Source organism: Parasteatoda tepidariorum, chromosome 4 (genome assembly GCF_043381705.1).
Source record: "Parasteatoda tepidariorum isolate YZ-2023 chromosome 4, CAS_Ptep_4.0, whole genome shotgun sequence".
Classification (NCBI taxonomy): Eukaryota; Metazoa; Arthropoda; class Arachnida; order Araneae; family Theridiidae; genus Parasteatoda; species Parasteatoda tepidariorum.
In genome coordinates this window covers 12,663,929-12,682,903 of record NC_092207.1, presented here as the reverse complement: position 1 = coordinate 12,682,903, position 18,975 = coordinate 12,663,929, and the positions used below count along the sequence as shown (strand labels likewise).

The 18,975-nt window shown below is 29.5% G+C and overlaps 1 protein-coding gene across 3 annotated transcripts in view; it reads right to left on the bottom strand.

The window, feature by feature from the left end:
• Positions 1 to 4,841: 4,841 nt before the first annotated feature.
• LOC107441924 (GATA zinc finger domain-containing protein 14) overlaps positions 4,842 to 18,975 on the bottom strand; it is a 214,804-nt gene continuing 200,670 nt past the window's right edge. For 2 of the 3 annotated variants that reach the window (XM_071179429.1, XM_043048305.2), the window contains exons 4-9: positions 18,497 to 18,596; positions 17,523 to 17,590; positions 14,676 to 14,745; positions 12,212 to 12,409; positions 8,913 to 9,125; positions 4,842 to 7,205 (exon numbers count right to left, since the gene is read on the bottom strand). In XM_071179429.1, coding sequence (XP_071035530.1) covers positions 5,052 to 7,205; positions 8,913 to 9,125; positions 12,212 to 12,409; positions 14,676 to 14,745; positions 17,523 to 17,590; positions 18,497 to 18,596 — 2,803 coding nt within the window. In that variant the 3' untranslated portion in view covers positions 4,842 to 5,051. The remainder of the gene's footprint in view (positions 7,206 to 8,912; positions 9,126 to 12,211; positions 12,410 to 14,675; positions 14,746 to 17,522; positions 17,591 to 18,496; positions 18,597 to 18,975) is intronic. The other variant, XM_071179430.1, reaches the window with a different exon arrangement.

Sequence of the window (18,975 nt, the reverse complement as noted above, 5' to 3'; positions counted from 1 at the left end):
GTGGCGTTAATACGTAAGTACCATTTCGTGCACCCAAAAACGTTTCTGCACTGCTAGCTTTTTTCTTCTAAAATAAAGTAAGAAGTTTGAGACGACGATTATCATCCGGCATATTTAAAGTTTGCCGAAAAAAATCACAGCAGAACACAAGCAACTGCTCACTTGTTGGGTCTTTGTGCCAACTGAATTAAATGAATGCCAATTTACTATACTACAAATAATTTTATAGAAAAAATAACATATTTTATTTCTTAAGCATTTTAGAACACAACAACATTTATTATATATCTAACTCCGTTGCCAAAACGAATTCAAAACTAAAACTTATAATTTTTCAAAACACGTTCAAATAAATTATTGAAATTTTATGCCTCTACACACTCAAACTCAATACATTGATTGAACAAGAATTTCTACTTCTCGGACTAACGATATCGGACAAGTGAAAAAACAATTGCTTGAACGATCCGGCAACGACATTGTCGTTCACACATTTGTCGTCCGATTTTGTCGGTATCGTGTCGTGTAATGAAAAAGCGCCCTAAGAATACGATTTTAAAAATACTGACAAAACGTTTTTCTTTCTTTTTTTATATATGTGTCAGAAACGTATTTGTTATAACCACTACAAAAATAACTCATTCAGAAAGAATGTCTCAGAACGGAAATTACTAAGCATTAAATTTCCAAATTTAAACTGCATCTATAAAAAGAAAATTCTGCAGCGTTTTAACTGAACTTGGCTATGACTTTAATTTTTTTTTCTTCCTATAACAAAAATTACTGCTTGTTAAAAATGTATGAGAGATTTTTTTTGTATTACTTATAGTAAGAGTAAAACATTTAATGAATATTGTAAAGTGCAACTATATCCCAAACCTGTTATGTTATACAACTATTATTTTAGACTTGTTTAATAAAAAAAAAATATTTTTATCAATAAATTTGTGAAAAAGAAACTGTCTTGCAATTTTTAAAATTTTTTTTAATTCATTAGAGACCATACTATGAAAAATAAGACCACATGAATAATTTCTAATGTTCAGACCAATGAAAAATGTAATTATTAAATAATAAAGATCACTTCCGATCAGGTGAACTGGGTTCGAATCCCAGCAATGGCTGGTCGATGCGAATTCCACATTCGACTTGTACTGTCCACAGTGCTGACGTAAAATATTCTCAGTGGTAGACGGATCATAGGTTAGAGTCCCCTTGCCATCCAGCTAACATATGGAGGTTTTCCCCTCCATGTAACGCAGATGAGGGTAAGTTCCATCAAAATGTCCTACATTAAAGCAAATTTCTCTCAATAATTGATCCAGGAGTTCCCTTGTCTTCTGGATGGAGTTCAAAAATACAAGAGCAGCAAACCCAAAAAAATTTAGTCGGCTGCTCAACGACGGTTTTAAAATAAATAATTATTTTGGGCATGGGAAGCACATACACCTTACCCTATCTTTCACATAACCTCATAGGTAGAAATCGAAGGGTGTCAAGTCCGGAGATCTCAGAGCCAAGAGCAGACGATGTCGTCGGCATCTCCACTTCGACCGATCCTACGGTTTGGAAGATGTTGATTTAAAAATGTGCGAACCATAGTACCCCAGCATGACGGTGTTCCATCTTACTGCAAGATGTAATCCGTAGAATCAGTTTCGATTTGTGTCATTAACCGTACCTCAAGCATGTCAAGATAAACATTTGCCGCAACACTTTCGGTTTCTAAAAGCAATAGAATATTTATAGTGGAACGATATTTCATAAATCCACTTGTTTTGGAGATAAGAGGCTTCTGCTTTTAAGTAAATGTGTCAGTCTAGCATTGATAATCTTTTCGAACAGTTTACAGAGAACTATCAGTCTATAGTTTAAAGGATTTGTAAGGTCTTTTCCAGGTTTCTCCTTTTTACAGGAAATCCCCCCCCCCCATCCAAATACTATTGAACAGTTTTAAGATAGTTAGGAAGAGACAGTCAAATAGATGATTAATCAAACTATTGTGTATATTATCAGGTACTGGTGAAAATTTTTAATAGCTGTTTTCAACTCAAGTGAGGAAACTTTCGAGCAGTAATCATCTTTTGGTGTGAACGGACATTATGAAGAGATTTTTCCAATTCTTGATTTATGTTTTTGAAATGGAATTGGATAATTAGACGGACTAGAGACTTTAGAGAAGCTTCTCTGAATGCCAATTGATTTTGTTGCTTTTGCATTAGAAACTAATGCAGAATATGAAAAGTTTGATTTTGGCTGAGAGTATATTTAGTTTTTGCATTAGTGTAAGAAATATTTTTTTTTTACTTTTATGATCTGCTTCCATTTTGAACATCGTCTAGAATTAGTGGAATGAAGCTCATTACAATTTCTGGAAAAGTTCAATTTCTAAAAGTAGATTGGCTACAAAGAAAACATATTTCCTTTCCTCTACAGTTATAAATTGCATGGCCGAATCTTAAACATTTAAATATAGTAGCAAGTTAGGCACATATGGGCGTATTTTGTAGTTTAGATAACCTACTATAATATAAGTGAGTAGAATGGCTGAGTTAAAAGTTAGAATTAGATTTTGAGTAACCGAATCCCAGCGATGGCTGGTCGATACGATTTTCGCATTCGGCATGCACCGGTCAGTGATGACGTGAAATACGGTGGTAGACGGATCATGGCTTAGAGTCCTCTTGCCATCAGGCTAACCGTGGGAGGTTCTCGCGGTCTTCCTCTCAATGTAACGCAAATGCGGGTTAGTCCCCTAAACAAGTTCTCCACGATGACAAATTTCTCCCAATACTTGACCCAAGAGTTCCCTTGTCTTCTGGATTGGGCTCAAAATTACAAGGCTACGTGGTACGTACATTAGTAGTCGTAAACCCAAAAAATTGGGTCTGCTGTTCAATGACAGCTAGGATATCTTTGCCCGAGCTGTGATTGCTCAGGGGATAGAACGTCCACCTTCCGGTGGGGTGTAACAGGATCGAATCCTAGCGATGGCTGGTTAACACGAAATCGGCATCAGACTTGCACTGACCAGTGTTGACGAAAAATATCCTCAGTGGTAGACGGATCATAGGTTAGAGTCCCCTTGCCTTCAGGTTAACCGTGGGAAGTTTTCCTCTCCACAATGCTAAAGCAAATGCGGGCCAGTTCCATCAAAAAGTCCTCCATGAAAGCAAATAGCTCCCAAAACTTGATCCAGAAATTCCCTTGTCTCCTGGATTATGTTAAAAATTACAAGGCTACGGAGTTCAACATAAGTATTCATAAACCCAAAAAATTGGGTCGGCCGTTCAACGACAGTTTTCAAACGGAATAAGATATCTTTGCATTTTTTAGAGTAGACATTTAGAGTTATATGTCTTGTGTCTATTACTGTCTGATTGGAGAGACTATCAATGATTTCAGTGACTGGAAAATATCGCAAACTTTCGGTAATGAAACCTTTAAAGATATTTAGCGTTATAAGGTGTTACATGGTTGATGTGCTTATTTGGAGTAAATCAAACTCAAAACGGGACAGAAACAAAAAAATGTTCCAGTCCACCTCAGGGGGTCATAACATAAGTAACTTTCAGTCATGGTAAAGCTCTTTGATGACATTTTTGTATGTCCACTGTAAAGCAAAACAAAGATAAATTTTTCACACAAATAAAATGCATTCTGACAGAAAAAACAATACCAACGCAACACAAAAAGTACCTGGCCCCTGACATTTGCAAATATTTTTTACTCAGTACATTTCAAATTTCTTTGCAAAAAGAAAAGTTTGCATTTAATAATGAATATCAAAACATTATAAATGGAACATTTGCTTAACTGCAAAGTTCAAACAAGAGGTGGGAAAAGAATCAATGAAACTTAATCCCTTCTGAAAAAAAAATTCCTAACACTGAAATTAAAAGTCAATTAAAAAGAATAAATATTGACAACTATTCAATTGCCTGTTCAATTACGTGGACTTATGCTTTACATTATTTATTTCCTTGGGTTCATTAACAATAAATAAAATTTAAATTTACAATTATGATGTATTATCAAACAATTTTTCTTTTTTATATATATATATATAACTAACCTGAAAAATAGCCCAAATAAACATGCCTGATCTTACAAATAACCTCTGTTAAAATAATGCCAAAAAATAACTTACCTCAGTGGCCTTTAAACTTGCTATTATTTCTAAGGTAGAATTACTTTCCCTTTGAACACCATAGAAAAAAAATTTTATCGTACCTAAATACAGTCTGGCAATGACAGTTGAAAGTCGTGGGTTATTATAACATAAAATTAAAGTTTACAATTATATGCTGTGATATTACATCACTTATTACTTTTTCACTTAGCCATTTCTGACAAAATAGCTTAAAATAAAAAAGACAAGACAAATTAGTCGTAACTTAACAAACTCAGCCAAAATAGTGCAACAAAAAAAAATAGAAATAAAAACCTGCAAAAATAGAAATAAAAAACCTCGCCGAACCTGCTTTCATTTCCTATCTAGAAATATTCTATCTAGAAATATTTAAAAGAAAATTTTAATCCTACCTAAATATAGTCTAGGGTTGACAGTTGAAAATCAGTGGTTATTGCAACATTAAATTTAAATTAACAATTAGATCTTCTTTATTTAGTCAGCTTGATAAAATAACTCAAGACAAATTAACCTCAATCAAAATAGTCCAAAAGTAGCTTAGCTCTGTGATCTTCAAACCTAACATATCCTATCTAGAATTACTTTACTTTTAAAAGCCATAAAAAATAAATTTAACGTTTTCCCAAATATAGGTCAGGAGTTGAAAATTTAAAAACAAGAATTACCGGAACATAAAAACAGCTTCTCAGAGAGGAACAAAAACATTTATTTTTCTCAACTGTTTATAATACAATTTTACAAAGTTTAATATTGAAATTAACAAATTCATAAACAGAGGTAGCTAATAAATTCAGACAAAAACTGGTTCTTACGTAACAAATCAAAAATAAATAAGTCCAAAGAAACATCGCAGCCAACTTTTGTACCACACGTAAGAGTCCTTATAAAACGGATGTTGTCAGCTTCGGTTGAATCCGGGGGGAGGATTCGCAGCAGCCAAACCATAAACTATTTTCCTCGTAGGGTTCTGGAAGCCTGGGGGAGGTGCAACTGAGGACATGGGAGGAAGAAAATTAGAGGTCGGTACAGACTTTTCCAAATCAGAACTCTTAGCTGGTACTGTTGACTTGCTGGATTCAACTGGAACAGATTCAACAACACTTTCCTTTGATATTGTTTCGGGCTTAACGTCTGAATCATTTTCAGTTAGTGGAGAATTATGGCTACTATCATTAGAATATTTTTGGGGAACCTGTCTTTGACTACTATTAGAAGTCCTGTCAGTATAATCACCTTGGTTATTCCTAGAGCGAGGATTATTTCTGTATGGGCGTGTTTCGCGGTAATTTTTATTATTATTTTGATATCTATTATTATATCCTTGCTTTCCGTCTTGATAGTTTTTGTAATGGTTCACATTTCCAGAATCAGTTCTCATAGAGCTCTTTTTGGAATGTTGGCTATCAGGAAAGTCTCCAGACTCTTCATTATTGCATTCTTGACTTTCTTCCAAGTTGCTTTCTACAGGTTCGCCAGCACCTTCAGCAACTGCTTCATCGTATTTCGAAGGATTAGAATTTTCACCTTCATCCGTGTTGTCAGAATTCCTCCTGAAGTTTTGCGGTTTGGTTTGTCTCCTCTCTGGATGATAATTAGGCTGCCTTGAATACCTATCTCTATTCGAATTAGATCTTTGATAGTGTCTGCTGTAGTTTCTGCCATCACTTTGCTTACGAGGGCCAGAATTTCTATTGGGAAAATTGTGTCTGCGGTCTGAAGAGTAACTTGATTTGGATTGACTTACAGATGCTTTTTCACCACCTTCAGCCAATACTTCCTCTGTTGATGAAATTTTATTGCTTACATTTAGTTCTGTATGATAATCACTCACGCAGATACTCTCCTCACCTACAATACCTGAATTTTCACTTTCTTTTTCAACTATGCTAGTATTTTTGGCCTCTACTTCATTGCTGAATTGCGACTCACTCACCTCATTTTCCGGATTTAAATATTTATTACGATTCACTTCATGTGCCCTGTCATTTCTACCAAAATTTTCATTTCTTCTAGATCCATTGTGCTCATTATATTTTCGACTATCGAATCTGCCATTTCTTCTCTCATATTGACCATCCCTACCATCAAATTTACCAAACCTTTTGTTATTATCGTATCTGACATTTCTCCTATCGTATCTATTTTCTCTTCTATCATTAAATTGATTGTTCCGATGACCTCCACTGTAATTAGGATTTCTTCTATCACTGCCATATCTATCATTTCGTTTTTCGTTGCCAACCTTAGCAGTTGGTTCATCCTGAACATTATCATCATCACTTCTTTCGGCAACATCGAAAGATTTATCCTCATCTACATTATCCTTGCACGAGGCACCTTCTTCTGAATCGGGCTGCTTCTTTCCTTGACCTTCAGGATGATCATATCTTTGGCTGTTTCTATCATCATTCTTGTCATGCCTTTCGTTTCTTTTCATATTTCTATCATACTTATCGTGTCTCTCATATTTCTGACTGCTTCTATCATTGTACCTATCATATCTTTCATATTTCTGGTTGCTTCTATCATGCTCTTCATATTGTCGATTATTTTCATCTTCATACTTATCAAGTTTTTCATATGGTTGGCTGTTTCTGTCATCAACTTTATCGTGTCTCTCATATCGATTGCTTTTAAATTGGTTTTCATGCCAATTATTTCTTCTAGGATTGCTGTATCTATCTCTGTTCATGCCACCATACCTATCACTTCTTTCATTGTTGTAACCATCATATCTCCTGTCATAATTATTCCTACTCCTTGGATCTCTTCGATATCCACTGCCACCTCTATTACTTTGATATCTATCATTTCTGTAATCATTACCCTGGTAAGGTCGTGACCCCTCATTTCGTCTTCTATCTTCATTATGCTTTGTAAATTTCTGATTAGATCTATCTGAATTTGAAGATCTAAGTGAAGAGTACTTCTGGGAATCCCGCTTGTCATTCTGTGCATTCTCAGATGGGGAAGTTGTCTGAGTTTTGTCTTTCTCGTCAGCCATTTTTAAACTCGTTTCCTCTTCAGAAGCTGCATCCAAAACACTAGGAACCTGTAAAAGTACATTTTATTCAAATCTAGATATCATTCTAGCAATGCAGAAGAAAAAATATAATTAACTTAATAAAGTTTATATAGCATATATAATCTAAATGGTAAGTGAGAACAGACAGTAAAAATAAACTAAGCCACGCATGGAAAAAGTAAACAAAGCTACACACTGACTAATTGACCTTAAGGTTATGGCAAACAGCTCTAACTTGGCAAGTAGTCAATAAGAAATCAATTGCTGATTCAGCAAGGAACCACAGAAACTGGTAATATAGGTGATAAAAGACAAACCTCTATACTTACTTCTACTATCATTACGTTATCATCGACGTAATTGATCACCTTTTTATTAGTCAGATTATAAAATATTTCATATGTTCAAAAATATTTCTAACAGGACATTTTTAGCAATAATTTAAATATTAATTTCAGCTTAGGTACAAAATAATTCTTGAACAATCTTAAGTTTAAAATAACTGATTGATTAACATTTTTGTATATTAAAATTGATTTCAAAAATAATTAAAAATGCTAACACATGAAAATTATTTTAAAAGTCTGATATATTTTAATTAGAGGCTACCATAAATTCAATAATCTTCAACAAGACAATAAACTAATTTAATCACATAATATTAAAAACATCAAACATAAAATTTTTCAATTCATTCAAAAATTGAATTGAAAATAATAATTTAAGATTTTATAACCAAGTCATACAAACAAATATAATAAATTTTAATTAAATAAATTATGCAATTAGCACATAATGTTAATAAACTAGAAGAGGCAAACAGTTTTAACTATCTTAATAGTATAATTAACAATAAAGGCAGAACTGATGAAGATATACTAAATAAATTCAACAAAGTCCAAAGCAGTTACATTATTCACAATAAATTCTGGAAAATCAAAAATATAACTTCAACAAAAATTAGAATTTTCAATGTTAAATCTAACTTATTCTACAGATCTGAGACATGGTATAAACAAAAGTGTGAATTCCGCTCACTGAAAATTTGCCACAATCTCAAAATATCACTCATTCTTATACAATACAAGTTCTGATTATTATGATTTACTGAATTGTAGAATAGGCTCAAAAATATACAATACATATGTATACAATGCATATATATATATTCAAGTTGATCAGTATTTTTTAAAACAAAATTTACATTTATAATCACTTCTCAAATACACAGCCACACACCCTAATTTTAGAAGCCCACCCCCCTCACATCTTTAGCTGATGATGTCAGAAAACACAGATTAATGTGAACTAACAGCAACCTCCCTTTGTTCCAAGAAAAAATACAGTTACATCGCTTGTCTAGTTCAGAAAAACAAACTTGCTTCAATGAAGGTCACTGTGAAGGTCATGAGAAATTCGTTCTCTGATGTGAATATTAACTTTTTTAAGCAGGTGAGTTTGTTTTTACGTTTGGATTAAAGAAGGCAATTATTATAGTTTAAGATAAGGTGATAGAGAAAATTACTTTTTTGTCTTAACGAGGTTCAACTATATAAAACAACCTTCAATAAATTCAGGTTCTTCTTTTTTTTAAACTGAAACTTAGAAAGTTTCTAATACAGTATTGCATACTGCCTATCAAACAATCAAATTACAGACATTATCAAATCAAATTACTGATATTAATTGAAACTAATAAAAGTAAAACATGAACATAAAATAAGTTTAACTTACATGAGATATTTCAATAAGGTATTTATTTTTTTCAGCTTCAAGATCTATAATCCCACCTTTTTCTACTTGTTTTATATAAAGCTCTTGTAGCTTCTTTTGTGTTTGCAAAATAGTATCAGTAACAGAAAACTCATCTTCACATTTTACAGGGGAGGGATATGAATCGTCAACTCCGTCGAAATGAATTGGAAGACGACATACAGGACACAGCAACTGTAATCAATTAATACAAAATTAGTATAATTTTTAAAAGAAATAAAAGTGCTAGGATGAAACATAATGCAACATAACATCAAAGTCAAAAATGAGATATTAAAAATTCCAGCTAACTTTGCAGGATATTATGAAATATGCTACAAAGCATGTTAGCATGCGACATATATTACACTACATGCATCAATTATATGCATCATAATTCATATTGCATAGTGCGTACAGGTAAATAAAGGAAATTTCTATAATCAATAAATTAAAAAAGAACACAAAAATACACTACAATAGGATATTTAATCTGTGTGTAATATTAATTGCACTGCTTGTGTGCCACTAGTGATTAAGAAATTTGAATTGAAAAGTCAAAAATAGAACTACAAATGTTTGTGCTTTTGCTTATGGCACTAACATTTGTAATTAAATTCTTAAAGAATATAATTTGTAATAAAAGATAATTCATAATGCACAATGTGTACATGTAACTTAAGGAAATTTTTATAATCAATTTTTATCCTAGCTCATTTTTTTAAAATTCGAAACAGTTTTGAATTATAAAAAATTCTAACAAGAAATAATACTTGAATAATAAAAAAGATATTAGGTCCTGAATAAATAATTAACCATTCTTTAAAAAAAATATATAAAAAAGCTCATGTGCTCATTTATTAAGGAAGATAGTTGGAACAAACAGCATAAAATCTTATTTAGTAACTAGTTACATCAGTTTTTGTTTTAACTACTTATATAATAAAATAATTTTTTTTTTTTAAAAAAAAAAGATCATTAAGAAGAAAAATAGCAATTCTGAGAAAATAAAAATAGCATCATTTTAGATAACAATGGTAAGATGCTTTCGTTACTCAAAATTCAGAAACACGAATTCAGAAACACGAATCTCACAGACTGCACAAAATGCATAAAACACTTGTAACTTTTAAAGTGAAAGGAATAAGAAGATAAACTTCCAAGATTGTTAGAACAATCTTTATAAATAATGTATCTCAAGAACCGTTATAACTAATGCATATTATAATTTCAAGGAAGTAATGACAATGTGTGCACAATGCTGATCACATCGCCACAATCATGCTATTGGCCTTGAAATTGTGCAGCCTTAACCTCCACGATCCTCTGTTGCAGGAATAGTTTACTTTTTATAATCTGAGTCACATACATCCATGAAATAGGAAATTTCAGTTACTTTACTTTTTTTACAGCTCACTAGATTATCTCAATTTTGGGTCGCAAAATTGAGATAATCTTCTTTTACTTTTGCTAGCAAGTTATCTAAACTATTATTCTCTCGGCTAAAATTTATTATTTTTATTTTATAAAACATATAATGTTGTTATACAGGTAGCCAAATTATTTACCAAAAAATAAGCACTTTTCATGAACTTTTCAAGCACTCAAAAATATTTTTAGGCACTTTAAAAAAATATCATTAGTCAGGCAGGGCTGGAAAGTTTTTGACAATTGACGGTTTTATCTTATATTAACAGCCATGTAAAAAAAATAAACTTTTGGTATTGTTTTTGACGATTGTCAAAAATCACGAAATTTTGAATGGTGTAAAACGAAGGGCGTTCTCATACGCTACGGACTGACAATACGCCGAAATAGATTGGTGTTGAATTAATTGTGAAAACGTTGAATAGAACAATGAGAACTCTGTCTTTTTGCATAACTTGAAGCGAAAATCAACCTAGTTTGAAAAACTGAAAATTTAGCACTTTTTAAAAACACCCAATGAAAAAAGCACCTTTAAAAAACGAAAATCGAAAATAAGCACCTTTAAAAAACGAAAATCGAAAATAAGCACCTTTAAGCACTTTTTAAAAACGCTACGCACCCTGTTATACATAGCTGCCAGCATAGATAGGAAAAAATTCAGCAGACCTGCCAACCTTAGAAAATAAAAAAGCAGGAGACTCTTTTTGTATCACGACATAGCGCAATATTGAAAATTAAACCTAATTCACACTTCCTACAAGAAGTTTATTTCAAAATATATTATTTACATTACATAAAATAGACCACAGTAAGATTCTGACACTGACTAATAAAGATACGTGCTCTTACTATAAAATATAAGGTTCTATAGAATTATATTAAAACATATCTTTTGATTTTTTCAAATTTAGGAAGAAGTTCAAAACTAACAAAATATGTCAATAATGAATACAATACTTTATAAATGTATTTCTTAATTTTTTTTTAACTGCTACTGTTTTAAAACTGCAGATGTTGCTGATTTAGCATTATTTAAAAAAAAAACTGGCATCTATAGAAAGTGAAAAAACATTTTGCCTAATGGTGTCCAAGATATCTCTGATTTTGCCATTTCATTGGTTATTGCTGTTTTGGTTCACACTCACCATAATTTTTAGTGATGTTGCTATGGGGCAAAATTTTTCTAAATAAATGCCCAGCATGATCTGAAGCACAAGTTAGGAAGGAAATTGCACAAATTGCTGTTTTTTTCCTCTATCTTGCACTAAATAGAAAAAAGTAGGAGAAAACACCCTGAAGGCCTGAGGGCGAAGATTTGAGGCAAAAGCAGGAGAGTTGGCAAGTGTGATTCAGTAAATTTTACGAAATAATATAAATTTCATGATAATTGTTGCATAATGTACTAAATACTTTACACATAGAAAAACTGCAATATTTTCCAGTTATGTTTACTCATAAATTCAAATATTAATAGGCATTTAATTTATCAAAAACAATTAAAAGATTTTTTGTTATAAATTTAAAAAGAGATCTCCAAATTAAAATAAATCGAACATTTTAGAACAAAAAAAGTTTTGAACTGAATTCTATAATGAGGTTTACATCATTATGTACTAGTAATAAGTTAAATATTCAAGCAATAATCTGTAAAAAAAAAATTATTTCAATAGGGATTTTTTTGGGAAACTTACTCAATTTTAGGGAATTTTCTAAAATGTTCAAAAACCAGGAGAATTTTAATTTAACCAGAAGACCAGGAGAAACTAGCAATATCCAGTAGAGTTGGCAGCTATGTGTTATATATTTTATATAACATAATATATTCTTAATAATTATACTTAAGTAATGCCTACCTCATTCTTTGATGAATCATCAGATTTTGAATCATCTTCACTCCTAGAGGAGTTCTTTGCATAACGAGCTAGACAATGAGAGTGGAAATAGTGGTAACATTCTGTTTTAGTAAAGATGTCATCATTATGAAATCCATAAAGACAAATTGCGCATTCTTCGCAAGGTCTATTGCCAGCTGTTATGTAATCTTTGGCAGCCTGTAAATAGTGAAGCACAAAAATTATTGTGATCAACTATCATCTGGAGCTATTTGAGAAGAAAGCAACAAAACATAAAACAACAAATAAATTCCAAAATTGAAATCAGAAATAGTTCTAAAATCAAAAAGTATCTTGTTTATAATTATTAACAAGCATAAAAAAATTTTTAAAAAAATTAAAGTTGATTCCTACTGAGGTGAACTAAGAATAATTTTATTTTAGTTACTTTTTATTAAATATTTATAATTAATATAAATATGCATAAACAAATGACAGAATCACAATATTAAGTGACAAAATAGAAAGTGAATTTAATTGCAATTTTCATTTCTATATATGGTGTTATATAAGAGAAATTTCTTTCTCCCATATAAAACTAAAATTAATTAATTAAATTTAATTAATTAATTAAAATTTGAAAAAAGTGTATTAATATCAAGTGTCATCCACTACTAGTTTGAACTTGACTGAATGAATAAAAAGTGTTTTATTAACAATTGTAAATTTGAACAAGATATATAAATATATATATATAGGGAGGAATATATATATAGGAATATATATATATATATATAGGAATATATATATATAGGGAGATATATAATATATATATATATATAGGAACTAATAGTAGGAATTGAATAAAAGGGCTGAAGGCAATATAATGATAAACTGCAATTTCCCAATTTCCATGCCTTTAGAGAGTGTGATAGATCAAAAAAAAAACACCACTTGCCTACATGGGCAATAAAAGGATTAAATGCAATGTTTTGTCATATAGTAGAAATTCAGGTAATTTGTAAAGTATCCATTAGAAAACAATACTAATAAAAAATTTGGTTTATTTTTTATAATAACGCCATAAGACTCTTCAACTGATATAGTAATTAGATAGGAAAATATTTCATAAGTCTTTGACATTTGCCATTTCAGGTAAATTACATAATTGTCTCATAAAAAGTGATATCATTGAGATTAAAAAATCCTGGTAAGATGCAAAGAATGAAATGTATTTCACTTCAGTTATGCTAAAATATTTGTCATTCTTTAAAATTTAATACTTTCTCACATGGCGAAGATTTCAAAAATACATTAAATATTTTTTGGTCCACAATTTTTATAAAAGTACTCGAAATTATTAGCTTGGAAATGGCAGAATTTGAAGAAGAAAATCAAAATTGTGTGAAATTATAATAGCTATAGTAATAAAAGGAGACAAAAATGTTGGAAAACCAACTCCTTTTCTAATTATTTTTGAGGGAAAAAAACATTTAAATTTAATATATTAAAATATATATTTATATATATTAAAATTTTATGGTTCTTTTTAAATGGTTTTTCTTTAAAAAGAAAAAACCAACCCGGGTTATTTGTGCAGGTAAATGGGTAAACAACCCTGTTTAAAACTGCCGATAACAGAATTGTGTTGGTATAATTTTAACAGAAAAAATGAACAGAAAATGCAAAATACTACAAACTTCATATCGGTAATTTCGATAGGGCCCTTGTATTTCACAATCATTGAATCATATTTCTGAGTTAGAGTAATAAATCATCATCATCAGTTTATTTGTGAAAATTAAATAAAGATTAAAAATATCTTTAGATTTATTCATTTTTTCTTGTCTCTACCCCATCAACAGTTGCCTTTGATTGAGAGGTCTCTTCCAAACATAGTATTGAAGTCGAAAAGCATGCAAACATGAAAGTCTTAGAGATACACCCCTTTTTTCCCAATGGGTAAAAAACAAATTAAAATATACATTTTTGATAAGAAAGGTTATCAATTTTACATTTTGCAGAATATGAAAATGAATACTTTTATTTAGTTCAAATCATTGCATTTAACAATTTTTAAAAAAAATGGTTACCTAAAGTTTAATTATATTTAAAGATTTCTTTTTTTTTTCTCTCTCCAAAGGAATGAGAAACTCAACTACACATTTTGACTCCAGCTAGAATAACGTCACAGCACCCAAAATCTTATTTTATAATAGTACATCAAAAAATAAAATTCATACGCAATGAGAAATCAAATAGGTCAAAAAAAATAGTACGAACCTACATTAATTTATGAGTAACACACTTTAAATTCCTTTTAAATTCACAGATATCAAATATCGACATCAAATGCACTCAATTTTTAGTTGTGAAATTCTTGCTGGAGTCGCAATACCAAGAACAATGTTTTAATAACAATAATTTTATAATCAAGAGAAAATAATAGGTTTTTTTTAATGCTTTTTCAAAGAAAAGAGAATACCTCAATAATTTCAAACAGCATCGAGTTCCCTCTCTTATCCTCCGCTATTTTCAACAAGTCATTTGTAATTCTAAAAATAAAATAAAAACACAGAGAATTAATTCATAAGTGAAATTTTTCTCCTTCTTTACAAAAATCAGACATCTTTATAGCATTTAAAATTATCAAATATAATAAACATGACGTTTGAATTACTGTGATGAACATTTTAAGCTATAAATTTGAATAATAAAACAGTAATTTTGAAAATACTTACAATATTTGTAATTTTGCATCATTTCAACATGAATTATTAAATTATAATTTGAATTATTATTGCAAAACAAAATGTAATGAATACAAGGTATCTGCTACATTTTAGATTTTCAAATTCATGACTTTATATGACTCATTCCAAGAACTTTTCTTGACTCAACGAAGTTACTATTTTCTCCGACAAAAACACAACAGTACATTTCAAAAGCATTATAACATTAATTGAAATGATATGTATAACTAAAACTGTTATACTCTGCATCTTCATATTTATTGATTTTGAATTTAAAAAAACAGAGTAAAGAAAGAGCTGAAGTAATAAAAATAGCTGAGCAACTAATTTTTTTTTTCTTTTTTTTCTACAAAATTATATTCTAAAGATACTTTTCTTGTTCATCAGAAAGAAAAGAAAGACTGCTGATTTTTCTGATTGCTTCAGCTAGAATTGATAAAATAATAATAATAATTCTGAAATCACAGAAGTTTAAAAGATACTTCACTCTAGAAATGTTTTTTCTTTCATTTTATGAAAGAACACCATAATTTTTAAAGAACATGATAAAAATATTTTATATTTTAATCAAATATGACTGTGAGTGGGAATTTTGTTACAAATTCAGATATTCGGAACACCATGAAATTGGGGGGGGGGAGAGGATTCCATTTTAAAAATAAAATTCTTTGGTGACCTAAATCCATGACTTTCCATGATTTTAAAAATAAAAAAAACTCAAATCATGACATTTCATGACAAATTATGTTCAATATCGAAATTCATGACTTTTCAGGTACGCAGATACCCTGTAAATACAAACTGTTCGTAATATTCCATTAAAAGCAAGATGTGATGCAAACTTCTATCAAGTAGCAAGTTTTTCAATATTATGTAATCTTTATCTGCTTTAAAGCAGATAAAGATTACATAATATTGTAAAAGATATTATTTACTTTAAGTAACTATGTCAATTATTCTATATCAAAGTTGCTAGCATATAATGAATGCTTAATAAAATGTTCAAAAATATCCTCAAAGAGAGAATTTATGGAATACTTTGAAAGAGTAAAAAGCAAGTAACCAAGTGGTCTAAAAATTTTAGTTTAAGACACGACAATTAGTAATTAGATTTAATGGTTATATATAGTAAAAATGCAAACACCATATTTTAATCAAACACCAATAAATCAAACGAAGCACCTTTCTATGAATTAAAAACACTCATTTAACAAATCCCTCCCTTAACTTATTAATTACTCAAACTTTTGATCACGATCGGTTTTAGATATTTTGTGATCTACAATGCTTACAAAATAAATAACATTAAAAGTTATAAAATCATTCATTTTCCTGTCTCTAAAACATGAAACTTAAAATGAAATATACTAAAAGTAATCAATAATACCATAGTAGACTTTAACAAAATTAAGACCATTTCAAAAATTATCAAGTTGTTTTAAAAGTGCGCAAGAAAAAAGAAGATCAACTTTTGCGCCCTTTTGTCTTTTTAATAAAAAAATTATCAGAATAATTTCTTTCTCAAGAATATCCATAATTTTAAGTTTAGAATTCTTTGATACTACTTATCACACCTTTGAAATTTTTGCAGCTAAAAAGTACCCATTAAAAGCTGTCTTCATTTTTTTTTATAAGATTCATTATTGATTATACCAAATCAATAAAGATGTGTTGTGAATTAGGCAGATAATGAACACCTAAATAAAATTAAATAACACATGTAAATTAGTGTATATTCTCAATTAGTTTTCATTTGTTATTGAATTTTTAATTGGATACAACTATAAACATAAGAAATAAGAATAAAATCATCATGAAAATTTAAAAATTGTTAAACTAGAAAATTTTTAGCTAGAACACTAATTAGAAAATATTTTCTCAATTTGAAAACAAGACTAAAGATTTATTAACATAAGATTTCATAATAGTAATTCCAATATATGTCTGAAAAGTATTTTAAAAAATAATTTTTATAACATTTGGAAACAAATTATTAAATGTAAACTAAATTCTTTTTAATGTTCTAAATTCATTTTAAAATAATTTAAAGAGAAAAAGTTCAATCTTTGAAACAGGTAATCTCTCTCGAGCACAACATAATAGGGAATATATAATCCCCAATTCACAGTTATAAAATTTTGCGACTGATAAATATATATACATATATTTATAATTATTATTATTTCAGATACTATAAATCAGATAAAATATTTTAAACACTATTGTTCACTTTGCAGAATGTTTCCACAGTTCAACTTGTCATTCTCAAATAAAGAATTGTTAATTGAATCTTCAGATGGAAATCAGGAGGGTGGAATTGAAATCCTGCTAATCTAAAGAAAAGTGGCATATCTGACCTTTATGTACAAAGTTACAGTGCATTTGCGTATTCAAGAAACTTTTTTAAACTGATTTTCAAATCATTCAACAGAGGACTAAAACGAGCTTCAAGTTATGAAAGGAAAAAGAGAACAATTTGGAAGCCCAGACAATGTACTTAGAAGAATCAAAAGTTTAAAAAACTATACTTAAAGAATAATTAAAACCAGATATGATATAATTTTTATATCAGCACTGACCTAGATAATATTTCATCAGATAATCCTCTAGGATTGCGAATATCAATATCTGGAATGACATCAGGATACTAAAATAAACAGAGTTAATTTTTTAACAGGATAGATAATTAAATTTTTAACAAGAAATAAAATTACCATTTTAGAAATCTTTTATATTTAATAATTGACAAGACATTTTCATTTTTATTATATGTTAAGTAAACATAATTCCTTAATGTTACTATTACAAAACAGCAGTTATCTGACACATGAATAAGTTAATTAACAGTTAATAATAGTTAATTAACCTGGAAAAGTTCAGTTTTTTTTTTCTTTAAATACTTAAATGCATAATTTTGCACATTTAAGCATCTGTATATAAAATTACTTTAAAGCATTTTATGAATGTTAAGTTTCATATTAATATTGCTGCCATAGTTGGTAGGTAAATAAAATGCATATTGGCAAACTAAAATGTGAAATTATCCACATAACACAAAATGTTATAAAAATCAATAATTCTCATTTCAAGGTTTGTGTTAAAAAAACCTCAAATACATCAAGCTTTCAAAGTGTCAATCAAGGTTTGTGTTAAAAAGATCCATTAAATAGTGGTAGGTTTAGTTAAAATAACAGCAGATGAACAAAAAAGGAGAATATTAATTTTCAATCATTGAAAAATACAAATTTGTTAAATTAGAATTAAAGAAAGAATGTTTATGTTTTGTAATGTATATAAACATGTTACACACAAATGTTTATTTCTATAAAACATTGTACTTTAATAGTTAAACACTATAAGTGTTTAACAAGTAAGTGTTTAACAAGAAATAAGTGTATAAAATTAGAATACATTTCAAAAACTATTATGTTTATTTTCAGAAATTCGTAATTGCTTTATCTGAATCATTATTTTAAAAATTGATTATAATTGGGAACTTATAATTTTGACACATACACAATTGAAAGATAATATTGTGAAATACAACACCTACCCCATCTTGAACAGTTAACTTTAATGTTAACTTCACATACTGTTCTTGAAGGTTATCAGCAGTGGCAGGATGTAAATCAATTGAAACAACAGTGGCTTCACTAGAAAGAAAAATAATATGATCAAACAACAAGTGGAAGGAAAAAAAAATTTTACGTAAAAATAAAGATGACCTAAAACCAATAATACAAAACAAATGAAATAAAACAAAAATACGACCACCGAAGCCGACGTCTTCAGGGGGTACCGGCCCCGGTAGCCATTAAAAACAAAACCATTTCTATTTGAGGGAGAAGCAAAAGCTTAGAATATCTCCCTCAGTACCCCGATGGTTTTGTATAGAGGTCCAGGAAAAACAAGATACATTCAAAAGAATAAACAAATTACGAAAAGAAAATCAATAAAAATCATCAGAAAATTAAAAACTCACAGTCACAGGTCAAGAATCAACTTCAAAAGCGGAGGAAAAGAAAACACTAA